The sequence below is a fragment of the Diorhabda carinulata genome, chromosome 12 (assembly GCF_026250575.1).
Source record: "Diorhabda carinulata isolate Delta chromosome 12, icDioCari1.1, whole genome shotgun sequence".
NCBI classification, from domain to species: domain Eukaryota; kingdom Metazoa; phylum Arthropoda; class Insecta; order Coleoptera; family Chrysomelidae; genus Diorhabda; species Diorhabda carinulata.
Window position 1 is genome coordinate 746,448 of NC_079471.1, and position 13,315 is coordinate 759,762.

A 13,315-nucleotide genomic window follows, 5' to 3' on the forward strand; every position below is an offset into this window, starting at 1 on the left:
TAATTTTTCTATTTAATAAATATAATTATTACGTATTAATATAGAATTATAAATCTGTACGTATTACCCTCTCCCCAAAAGTTCTTCCTTCTTCCTACGATGATTCCACAAAGCTTGTCGTTTCGTCTACGACACAAGTTCGGTATTCGTGCAACGCGGCGCTAAGTTTGTGTTCCACATCGCAGTCAGTTCTGTGGTACGTTACAGATATATAATAATGTTGATAACGACTGTACATTAGAAATAGTGCAACTCGTGACGATATTTATCGAGGAGGTGAATTGAATGATTTCGAATTCTTGGTAGTAGCGGTGATATACTGGTAAAATTTTAGCGGTATTTCGATCGATATGCGCGGATTTTGAAAATTATGGTGAGTTATATTATTTTACATTTATATATTTATACAAAACCGTCAAAAATACCTCATTCATTGACGTAATGTCCATGGTTATCTATATATACAGGGTGGTATTTTCTAATTGCTAGTTTAGGAAGTTTTCGATTAATTTTTTCTGCATAGTTCAAGTTGGGAGTTTATCTATCTAGGTTATATTACGAAATATATAAAAAATTTAATCTATACGAGCGAATATGTGTCCCTATATAAAAATAAACGTTTGTATAGTTATCTGTACTGTTTATTTTGATAACAACCTTAAGATTTACCTTTGGAATGTGTTATAATAATAACAATCCTTGATTGGAAATATTCTAAGAAGGATTTTGTTCCTAAACGGATGTAATTTAACTTTGTTAATATCTTGGAAACGAATAAAAGAATTCTAAAGGTGACGAATCGAAAAAAAAAAACGTTGTAGATAATCCAAGGTCGTGTATTAGCGAGGCATCTTTTATTATTAACTTCGGTATAAAGAAAAATTAATTATAATCAAGTAAAAAATTTTTCTCCATCTCTAAGAGACCCAATGATTTAAGGTGTAGTTTTTTTTATACGAAAAATTATAACAAAGCGGTAAACTTGGCAAACTTGCTTCTAACAGTTGACACAACTGATCAATTTGCCGTAATATCACTTCTACAATAGTTTAGAAATAAAAATAAATTATTTCAAACCTATGTCTTGGTTCTTTTTTCGATTATTTTTTATGTAAAGCATTGATACGACCTGTATATATATACTATCGTATGTATCTATTTGATTCAAATATCAATTTCATATAATTAGTAAAGTAAAAAAGGTAAATATGATATTTTAATATATTGTAGGCACCTCGTATACGAAAGGAAATTTTATTTCTCATATATTGTCATTAGAAGATAAAAAAAAAACTATTTTTATGTAATTTTAGTAATAAAAAAGTTTTAAAATGTATTAAAGAAATTAAATAATTTATACGATGTATAAATATTTACTGTACTAAATATATTCTGAAACGAACACTATACCCAGCAGCAGTAAGCGGTTTCTACTTTATCGACGCGGACGACATATTGAATTTTATTCTTGTTTACAATATGCAAATTTTAAATATGAACAGTGTTATAACTTTTTTCTATTTGTAAATGATTCAACAGTATCTAAATATTTTTGCTTTGACTTTACATAAATATCAATTAGTTACCTAATTATTGAAATAAACATTTATGACCAAGTGTAATTAACCATTCTATATATTACAAGTCTGAAAATATAAAACTGATAAAAAGAAGAAGAAATAAATTCATAGTCATAAAATTAGTTTATGTAAAAAACAAAATATTACAAATATTATTAAATATTGTGTGTATTGTTAACTAATTAACTTCCGGTATAGGTAATCGTTTGATTTAGTAACACTATTACTTCGTTGTAAGTTAAACAAGAGGGCGCCCTCATTATTTTGATATTTCATTCAAATCAACTTGTGACCGTTAGGGATTTAGTACAATGACAATTTAAAATTAATTTAGCAACGTTGCCATATTGAATTATTTTTACCTCAACAACAAAACTATGATTATAAATTACGATTGTAGGTTAAAACAATATTTACAATTAAAAAAGAGAACAATATAATTAAAATGATGACACCATTATCTTCAAGATATTTCTGATTATACTGAAAAAAGCCAGGTTATCTCGTCAATGTTTGCGTTTCGTTTTATACCAAGAAGTAGGACAATAAAGTTCGATGAATATGTTAAATAAACAATTTTCTTAATTTTAAAGCGATGCTTACGTAAACTAGTGTATAAATTAAACAATTTTCATTTGGTACATAAAGGACTAGAATAAATAATCACAGACAATGCGTTACATTGGATTCACAGATTTACACCACAGATAATCTATATTTAGACGGTGCACTTATTATCGACGCCATTTAAAGATTATTACAGTTTCCTACGATATAAATGAATAATTTGTTATGTTCGCAATTTAGAGTACAGATGGAGTGACTGATAGCAATGCAAAAAATAATTGTTTAGTCGTAATTTATATACAAATTTAGTCATCACATTCCAAAACACTTAATTGGTATATGTGTAATGTAAATACCGAGAATTATTAATTCAATTTAACATTCCAATTACGGACGAAAATATTTTATTGCCGTTATATCAACAATAAACAAATAGGCGATCAAAAAAATCTAATCAGACATCAAATTATTTATGAAATTTTAATGACACGATTCTTAGTCATTGTTTATCATATGTTTTGATTATTTACGTAGTAAAACAAAACAAGACAGACATAGAAGCGTCGGGAAAATGAAAATAGTTCGGGCGATATGGTCGAAAAAATAAATACTTGTTATAGTCCGTTTACGTTAATGTAATAATTGAAATTATAGAAAAAATTGAGTTGAAAATACAGAATTTTGAAAACAAATTAAATGACATTATATGAATAATAGTTCGGGCGATATGGTCGAAAAAATAAATACTTGTTATAGTCCGTTTACGTTAATGTAATAATTAAAATTATAGAAAAAATTGAGTGGAAAATACAAAATTTTGAAAACAAATTGAATCACATTATATGCATAATAGTTCGGGCGATATGGTCGAAAAAATAAATACTTGTTATAGTCCGTTTACGTTAATGTAATAATTAAAATTATAGAAAAAATTGAGTGGAAAATACAAAATTTTGAAAACAAATTGAATCACATTATATGTATAATAGTTCGGGCGATATGGTCGAAAAAATAAATACTTGTTATAGTCCGTTTACGTTAGTGTAATAATTGAAATTATAGAAAAAAATAGAGTTGAAAATACAAAATTTTGAAAACAAATTAAATGACATTATATGAATAATAGTTCGGGTGATATGATCAAAAAATTAATACTTGTTATAGTCCGTTTACGTTAATGTCATAATTGAAATTATAGAAAAAATGGAGTTGAAAATACAAAATTTTGAAAACATTATATGTATAATAGTTCGGGCGATATGGTCGAAAAAATGAATACTTGTTATAGTCCGTTTACGTTAATGTAATAATTGAAATTATAGAAAAAATTGAATGGAAAATACAAAATTTTGAAACCAAATTAAATGACATTATATGAATAATAGTTCGGACGATATGGTCGAAAAATAAGGACTTGTTATAGTCCGTTTACGTTAATGTAATTGAATTTATAGAAAAAATGGAGTTGAAAATACAAAATTTTGAAGACATTATATGAATAATAGTTCGGGCGATATGGTCGAAAAAATAAATACTTGTTATAGTCCGTTTACGTTAGTGTAATAATTGAAATTATAGAAAAAAATAGAGTTGAAAATACAAAATTTTGAAAACAAATTAAATGACATTATATGAATAATAGTTCGGGTGATATGATCAAAAAATTAATACTTGTTATAGTCCGTTTACGTTAATGTCATAATTGAAATTATAGAAAAAATGGAGTTGAAAATACAAAATTTTGAAAACATTATATGTATAATAGTTCGGGCGATATGGTCGAAAAAATGAATACTTGTTATAGTCCGTTTACGTTAATGTAATAATTGAAATTATAGAAAAAATTGAATGGAAAATACAAAATTTTGAAACCAAATTAAATGACATTATATGAATAATAGTTCGGACGATATGGTCGAAAAATAAGGACTTGTTATAGTCCGTTTACGTTAATGTAATTGAATTTATAGAAAAAATGGAGTTGAAAATACAAAATTTTGAAGACATTATATGAATAATAGTTCGGGCGATATGGTCGAAAAAATAAATACTTGTTATAGTCCGTTTACGTTAGTGTAATAATTGAAATTATAGAAAAAAATAGAGTTGAAAATACAGAATTTTGAAAACAAATTAAATGACATTATATGAATAATAGTTCGGGCGATATGGTCGAAAAAATAAATACTTGTTATAGTCCTTTTACGTTAATGTAATAATTGAAATTATTGAAGAAAATACAATGAAAAATGAAGAATTTTTAAAAAAAAATCAGCAGAAAAACATCAAATGACATGTCAAAATGTTGGGAAAATAGTTTGGGAGATGTAGACGAAAAAACACGAAATTGTTATAGTCCATTCGTGTCGATATAATAATTATAAACAAAAATTGTTATTTCATGAAATATAAGGTCGAAAAGAAAAAAATATACAGTTTTCAATAAACTGTATATACAATCATTAAAGCGTCGGAATAATAGTATGGGTGATATGATCGAAATAAGACGTACGAAGACTCGTTATAGTCCGTTCGTGTTAATATTCCCAAAACTCGACAATTCATAAAAACACGAAGTGAACGAATTAAAATATCATAAAATTATACAAAGCGAGTGTAAATAACGCGCCATATCGTTTCAGATAACATCACTAAACATGACGGAATTCAAACGAAGTCCTAGCAAAGTATGGTGGGGTAGCGATTCGACGGAATGGCGAGAAAGCCCCGGAAGCCAAGATTCCGGATTCTCGGACACCGAAACTTCCCCGAATCTCCAACAACAACAAAACGCCAAAATCAACTCATCCACCCCCAAAAAGGAAACGCCCTCCCAAAGGATCCCCAAGGATATATTCAAACAATTAACGACGGAAAACCAAAAACAGAATCTGAGCTGTAATTTCAAGGAAAAAACGACGCCCGAAAAGGACAATTTGGCGAAACGTCTCGCGCACGCCGAAAACAAACCCGAAGATACGGAGACCGACGCCGCGCGGAAGGCCGATTACGTTAAAAACCCGCCTAAAGTTAGCAGAAATTTATTCAATTCGAATAAAACGAAAACGTGCGCTAATCAGTATTCCGACGAGGCGCCGGGGACAAACGCATATCTTAGTACCAGCCGAGAAGTGACAGTCGATGATAGTTACTCACACGAATCGGACGAGGAAACCGAACGATCCATCGATCGTACGACGAAATCTTTGCCGTTGCGTTCGATTTCCGAAAATTTTCCGTCGGTCGATTTGAGCAAATCGGCTCCGGCGGTGCTCGAACCGTTTGGGGACGATGACGGGGCTGCCGGTCGCGATAATTCTCTATCGAGCGATTGCGAAAGCGAATTAGAATGTTTGTTTGAGGGCCTCGAACCGCCCGAACACACCTCGACGCCCAACGGTGATTTTCGCCGGAATATGCGACAAAGAAACGAAAAATTGCCGATTTTGAAATGTCGACAGTATAGGTGAGTTGTTTTTTTTTTGATTTGATTTTGAATTCGAGAAATCAAAATGCCGCGACGATTAATTCGTATTATATACCGCGATTTTAACCGTGTAAGTATTTTTTTTTTTTTTCAACGACTCGTTTTTAACTTGGAATTTGCCGTAATTTAATTAATTAGATTCCATTATAATTAAAATTATTATTAAACGACACGCTTATCGCTCAAGCCGATTCATGTAAACCGTACAAGTTTACTGTTTATGACGCATTATCACGTATATACAGTGGGATTGATTTGAATTTAGATGCGTTGATTACCGATAAACCGAATAAATATTCATCTATGAAAAGATTTCGAAATAATTCGCGATTTTTACATATTTCCTCTGACGATAAGATTATAAGGAGCCATTTTGATATAAAACACGATTATAAGTGGCCATTTTGACATAACACACGATTATAAGTAGCCATTTTGAAATAAAACACGATTATAAGTGGCCATTTTGAAATAAAACACGATTATAAGGTGCCATTTTGACATAAAACACGATTATAAGTGGCCATTTTGACATAAAACACGATTATAAGTGGCCATTTTGACATAAAACACAATTATAAGTGGCCATTTTGACATAAAACACGATTATAAGTGGCCATTTTGACATAAAACACGATTATAAGTAGCCATTTTGAAATAAAACACGATTATAAGTGGCCATTTTGACATAAAACACAATTATAAGTGGCCATTTTGAAATAAAACACGATTATAAGTGGCCATTTTGACATAAAACACAATTATAAGTGGCCATTTTGACATAAAACACGATTATAAGTGGCCATTTTGACATAACACACGATTATAAGTGGCCATTTTGACATAAAACACGATTATAAGTGGCCATTTTGACATAAAACACAATTATAAGTGGCCATTTTGACATAAAACACGATTATAAGTGGCCATTTTGACATAAAACACGATTATAAGTAGCCATTTTGACATAAAACACAATTATAAGTGGCCATTTTGACATAAAACACAATTATAAGTGGCCATTTTGAAATAAAACACGATTATAAGTGGCCATTTTGACATAAAACACAATTATAAGTGGCCATTTTGACATAAAACACGATTATAAGTGGCCATTTTGACATAACACACGATTATAAGGTGCCATTTTGACATAACACACGATTATAAGGTGCCATTTTGACATAACACACGATTATAAGGTGCCATTTTGACATAAAACACGATTATAAGTGGCCATTTTGAAATAAAACACGATTATAAGGTGCCATTTTGACATAAAACACGATTATAAGTGGCCATTTTGACATAAAACACGATTATAAGTGGCCATTTTGACATAAAACACAATTATAAGTGGCCATTTTGACATAAAACACGATTATAAGTGGCCATTTTGACATAAAACACGATTATAAGTAGCCATTTTGACATAAAACACAATTATAAGTGGCCATTTTGACATAAAACACAATTATAAGTGGCCATTTTGAAATAAAACACGATTATAAGTGGCCATTTTGACATAAAACACAATTATAAGTGGCCATTTTGACATAAAACACGATTATAAGTGGCCATTTTGACATAACACACGATTATAAGTGGCCATTTTGACATAAAACACGATTATAAGTGGCCATTTTGACATAAAACACAATTATAAGTGGCCATTTTGACATAAAACACGATTATAAGTGGCCATTTTGACATAAAACACGATTATAAGTAGCCATTTTGACATAAAACACAATTATAAGTGGCCATTTTGAAATAAAACACGATTATAAGTGGCCATTTTGACATAAAACACAATTATAAGTGGCCATTTTGACATAAAACACGATTATAAGTGGCCATTTTGACATAACACACGATTATAAGTGGCCATTTTGACATAAAACACGATTATAAGTGGCCATTTTGACATAAAACACAATTATAAGTGGCCATTTTGACATAAAACACGATTATAAGTGGCCATTTTGACATAAAACACGATTATAAGTAGCCATTTTGACATAAAACACAATTATAAGTGGCCATTTTGACATAAAACACAATTATAAGTGGCCATTTTGAAATAAAACACGATTATAAGTGGCCATTTTGACATAAAACACAATTATAAGTGGCCATTTTGACATAAAACACGATTATAAGTGGCCATTTTGACATAACACACGATTATAAGGTGCCATTTTGACATAACACACGATTATAAGGTGCCATTTTGACATAAAACACGATTATAAGTGGCCATTTTGAAATAAAAAACGATTATAAGTGGCCATTTTGAAATAAAACACGATTATAAGTGGCCATTTTGACATAACACACGATTATAAGGTGCCATTTTGACATAACACACGATTATAAGGTGCCATTTTGACATAAAACACGATTATAAGTGGCCATTTTGACATAAAACACGATTATAAGTGGCCATTTTGACATAACACACGATTATAAGGTGCCATTTTGACATAACACACGATTATAAGGTGCCATTTTGACATAAAACACGATTATAAGTGGCCATTTTGACATAAAACACGATTATAAGTGGCCATTTTGAAATAAAACACGATTATAAGTGGCCATTTTGACATAAAACACGATTATAAGTAGCCATTTTGAAATAAAACACGATTATAAGTGGCCATTTTGAAATAAAACACGATTATAAGTGGCCATTTTGACATAAAACACGATTATAAGGTGCCATTTTGACATAAATCACCCAGAATCCGTGAAATTCCACCAAAAAACAAATTGTTCAGGCGAAAATTCAGTTAATTTCTTGAATTTCGACTCGAAATCTTAGATTTTCCAACTATTTTCTTTAAATGTAGTGAGCCTCGTTTAAAATCACTCAGAATCCGCGAAATTCCACCAAAAAAAATTGTATTTTCGAACTATTTTCCTGTGATATAATAAACCCAATTATTTCGTCAAAAATCACCCAGAATCCGTGAAATTCCACCAAAAAACAAATTGTTCACTTGAAAATTCAATTTTATATATCCCGTGCATCATTTACACAAACTACAGAGTTGCCAAGTTATCTAGACTATACGGGAACGTTCAATACGCGAAAGAAACCGTTTCCGAACTAATTCCCAAGCCACCAAATGTTACGTGTGATTTTAGGGTACCCCCAATTCCCAGCGAGCCCTACACCGAAATCGACAACAAATCCGTGGCAATGTGGCTGAAAGAAGCGAGACAGAACTACTACCAAGAATGTATGACGACCCTCCAATGCAAATCCATATTAGGGGAATTGAATCAAAAGGTATCGCACCTGGCGGCGCGCGCCACCGCCGCCATACGGGGCGTCATCGCCCATTCGCGGTACATCGAAACCGAATACAACAATACGAACAAAAGGTAAGAAAAAAAAAATCATTCGAATCTCGAATCGTTTACTTCAAGATTCGTTACAATTTCAGCGAACCGAACAATTCGAACTTTCTAATCGAAAATCTGGCGGCGAACATATCGGATTTCGTAAAAACGCACGCGCAACGAATAAACCCGAACGTGTCGAAACTGTGCGACGAAGTTCGAACTTCCAAAGGCGAAGTAGCTTCGAAAATGGCGTCGGCGCTTTACACCCATTGGCGAGGCGTGCGCCAACAAGTTTTATCGATCGAAATAAAAAAATTGATCGACAAATTGGAACGTCCCGCTTCCGAATTGGATCTCCGAGCCACTATAACCGGAATCACTTCGGTGGCGCTCCGAAACGAACAAATCGTCGAATTATTCGTTAAATTCGATATAGTGCCCGTTCTATTGATATTGTGCGAAAAATGCGAAGGTTCTTCCTTGAGGATTTTGCTGTTGCGAGCTTTGAGCACGATGTGTTGTACTTCGTCGGCGATTAGACATTTCGAAAAGTTTTCCGGCGTCCAAATCATCTCGGACACTTTGGACGAAGATTCCCGACCGGAGCCCGAGCGATCCGAAGCCGCGGCGCTGTTGGCGCAAGTCACGGCGCCGTGGCTCGAAGACAATCATTCGGTCAAAGGTGAAACGCCGTCCATTCGAACCTAATCGATTCGATTTTAACGCGATGTTTTATTGCAGGTTTGGAGGATTATTCCCGCAAATTGGTAGGATCTTTGACGAAATTTGCGGCCGAGACTAAATGTTGTCAGAATCTTCTTTTGTGCGCCGCCGCTTTAGCCAATTTGAGCACCATGGATTCGAAATCGATCAAGTATATGATTCGCGACAACACCGCTAAAGTCCTTATGGAAAGTATTCGGGCGCGCGGTCCCGCCGCCTCTATTTACCTTTTGGAACAAATGGCGACGTTGTTGGCTAATATGTCGGCTTCGGAGATGGCCAGGAAACGACTCGTCGAGATAAAAGCTCCGGCGGCGTTGTTGTGTTTTTTGAAAATGAATTTAGTTGGAGAGGACGTGGAAAAAAGACTGCGACAGAAAAGCGTTATAGCCCTTTCGAGGTTATGCGGCGAGAGGGATGCGGCTATGCAAGTCGTCGATTTAGGCGGTGTGGAAAAACTAGTCAAAATGTGTAGGGAAAAAGAGGAGAGGTTCGATAGCGACGCTGTTTTGGTTGCGGCTCTGGTAAGTTTTTTTTTTTTTTCAATTTAATTCCTCGTAATTTTTCATATAATAATATCGTAATCCCCTCGTATTTATTTTTCAATTTAATTCCTCGTAATTTTTCATATAATAATTATCGTAATCCCCTCGTATTTCTTTTTCAATTTAATTCCTCGTAATTTATCATATCATAATATCGTAATCCCCTCGTATTTATTTTTCAATTTAATTCCTCGTAATTTTTCATATAATAATTATCGTAATCCCCTCGTATTTATTTTTCAATTTAATTCCTCGTAATTTATCATATCATAATATCGTAGACCCCTCGTATTTCTTTTTCAATTTAATTCCTCGTAATTTATCATATCATAATATCGTAGACCCCTCGTATTTCTTTTTCAATTTAATTCCACGTAATTTATCATATCATAATATCGTAATCCCCTCGTATTACTTTTTCAATTTAATTCCTCGTAATTTTTCATATAATAATATCGTAATCCCCTCGTATTTATTTTTCAATTTAATTCCTCGTAATTTTTCATATAATAATATCGTAGTCCCCTCGTATTAATTTTTCAATTCAATTCCTCGTAATTTTTCATATAATAATATCGTAGTACTCTCGTTTTTCTTTTTCAATTCCTCGTAATTTTTTTAATATTACTAAATCATTAGTAAAAATCAGTTCGACATAAAATATTTGGATAAATATGTTTGAGAAACTTTGAAACAATTCGTACTTACCCTCTGGACACAAATTTCGACGAAATCGTACACATAACCACGAAACTAACCACACAATAATAAGCTAACAAGATATAAAACATTTTTATATAAAAGTTCCAACAAATTATTATAATACTTAAAAAGTATATTTTACCATATATATTCACACATATATTTATAAAAATAAACAACATTTTCAACATAATATTACAAACATACGATTCCTAACGTCCATTTTGTCTGGTGTTAATAACTTAATAACTGACATATCATAGATAAACTAAAAACGTAGAACATATGGCCTCGTTTTACATGTACACAGTATCCAATCGACATAGATAAAAAAAATATATTCTATTGACAGTTATATATATGATTAATACAATCTATTTGACGTTTCTACCTACTTCGATCTTTACCAAAATATGACTTGACATTGACAATTTGCGTAATTAAATTAATTAATAGATCACTTTCATCATTAATATCAAAAATAGAAATAGGTTATTAATCTAGTAAACTCTTGAGTAGTAACATTAACTACTTGAATATATTAATTTAACGTTTATTTCAGGCAACACTTAGAAAGATCGTCGATACGTGCGGAAGTGACGTCTTAAGCATACAAGATGCTCAAGAGCTAGTCGAACCTAAACTACTTGATTCGTTTTTAGCATATTCCTCTCAAAACGAAAGTTACGTCTGATATATCAAATTGATCGACTTTTAATTAAAAATAGAACTAAATCTTGTACAATTTGATGAACATCCGTAATTAAATAGTTATTCATGTTTAAATATACTTTTTATTTAACAAAATTTATTTTTAAAACGAGTGTTAATAACCTGATAAATAAGTAGCCATGTTGTCATATCGTTAATATTTTCTTAGAATTTGATTAATTATCAGACCTCATACATAATGGATACAAATATATACAAATATTCTTGTCATACGGAAATGTAAATTTCGCAGCATATATACATAAATTTAGAAAAAAAAAAAACAAAAATAATTCAAAGGTGATGTTAGTAATAATTAATATGGAGAACTATGCTCTTTACAAACATTTATTTGGTAAATAGACCATAGTGTTAATATTAAACATAAAGCGAGCTTGTTTAAGTTGGCTCTTTACTCGATTCTGATAGGATCAAGTGGTGGGAAAGACAAAGAAGGAGAATAATAAGTTTTGTTTTTAATAGCCATTAAAAAGAGATGGAGAAGCCTTCTTCTCTATGTTTAATATTGACTCTACGGAATACAGTCACAAGACATTTTGAATATGTCTTGTCACTATGTCAATTTAAAACAAATCAATTTAATGAAATTTATGAAATCGAGACTTAAATAAACATTTTAATTATTTAATTACGGTTTTAAGATACTCACAAGTATTTGTAATATTCGTAATTATGTTTTTTTACTTTTATAGTATGTTTTTTATTTTAATATTTTATGTTTGTTGAGTTTCATTTTTTACGTATAAAATGATTTGTTAAAATACGTTAACAATTTTTCTGTACCTATTATTTCTCGAATGTTACCAAATATAATTATAACAGATTGCAGAATAGTCCATTAATGCATTACATATATATAATTAAGTGGCAATTCGTTGTGAACGTAGGATTAAAAAGTGTAAATAAAATATGTACAAAATAACTTATGAATATTAAACTTTAAGACGTTTTAATTTGTTTTATTTTCCTAATAATGTGATTGAAAAAAACATACCCATTTAATTGCTCCTGTTTTATAATCACCCACTATTTCACAAACTTTCTAATGATTATATAGAACCTTTGTTCACTTTCCTACATAAATTGACACTTTTAACTTTAACATCTTGTCTTTTATTTGGTAAAATAACACCTTCTAAACTATCTTACTTTTTATTTTCTCTAGATTAACGTTTCTATGAAACTTCAAACTTAACTTCTTCTTTTTTATCATCATTAAAACTAAAGTGTCAACATTCATAGATCTGTCTAAACTTGTAAGCATTACAACCATTTTTAAAAATCATTAACGATAAATAAAAAGTTTAAAATTGAGATATAACATAAAGAAAAACAAAAAATGAAAAAAAAAGATTATTTCTTCAAAAAATCTTTTCACATTAATATTTTTCGTATCACAGACCACCTATATTTAGACAACCCTTAATATTCCTTGTTTTGAATACATTATCGCCATCTAGAAATTCAAACCTCAACTACGTACATCACAGAATACAAAGAAATTTAAATTAAATCAATTTTGGATGTTATTTATATTTCGACAACATAATAAACTTCAGGAAGTATTATCACGATTTTAAAAGAATATATTTCAGTAAAATAACATCAATATAAGAATTTTTTTA

The 13,315-nt window shown here is 30.9% G+C and overlaps 1 protein-coding gene across 1 annotated transcript; it reads left to right on the forward strand.

Annotated features, from left to right (window-relative positions):
- Positions 1–109: 109 nt before the first annotated feature.
- LOC130900053 (protein inscuteable homolog) lies at positions 110–12,639 on the forward strand. The gene is made up of 6 exons (XM_057810372.1): positions 110–373; positions 4,790–5,613; positions 8,788–9,027; positions 9,090–9,670; positions 9,730–10,235; positions 11,521–12,639. The coding sequence occupies exons 1-6, from the start codon at positions 371–373 to the stop codon at positions 11,650–11,652; spliced, it is 2,286 nt and encodes a 761-aa protein (XP_057666355.1). The 5' UTR covers positions 110–370; the 3' UTR covers positions 11,653–12,639.
- The last annotated feature ends 676 nt before the right edge of the window (positions 12,640–13,315 follow it).

What these genes read in the sequence shown, in the direction of transcription:
- LOC130900053 (XM_057810372.1), top strand. An exon ending in TTGAAATGTCGACAGTATAG is followed by an intron (nt 5,614 to 8,787) that starts GTGAGTTGTTTT and finishes GTGTGATTTTAG; the next exon opens with GGTACCCCCAATTCCCAGCG. An exon ending in TACAACAATACGAACAAAAG is followed by an intron (nt 9,028 to 9,089) that starts GTAAGAAAAAAA and finishes TTACAATTTCAG; the next exon opens with CGAACCGAACAATTCGAACT.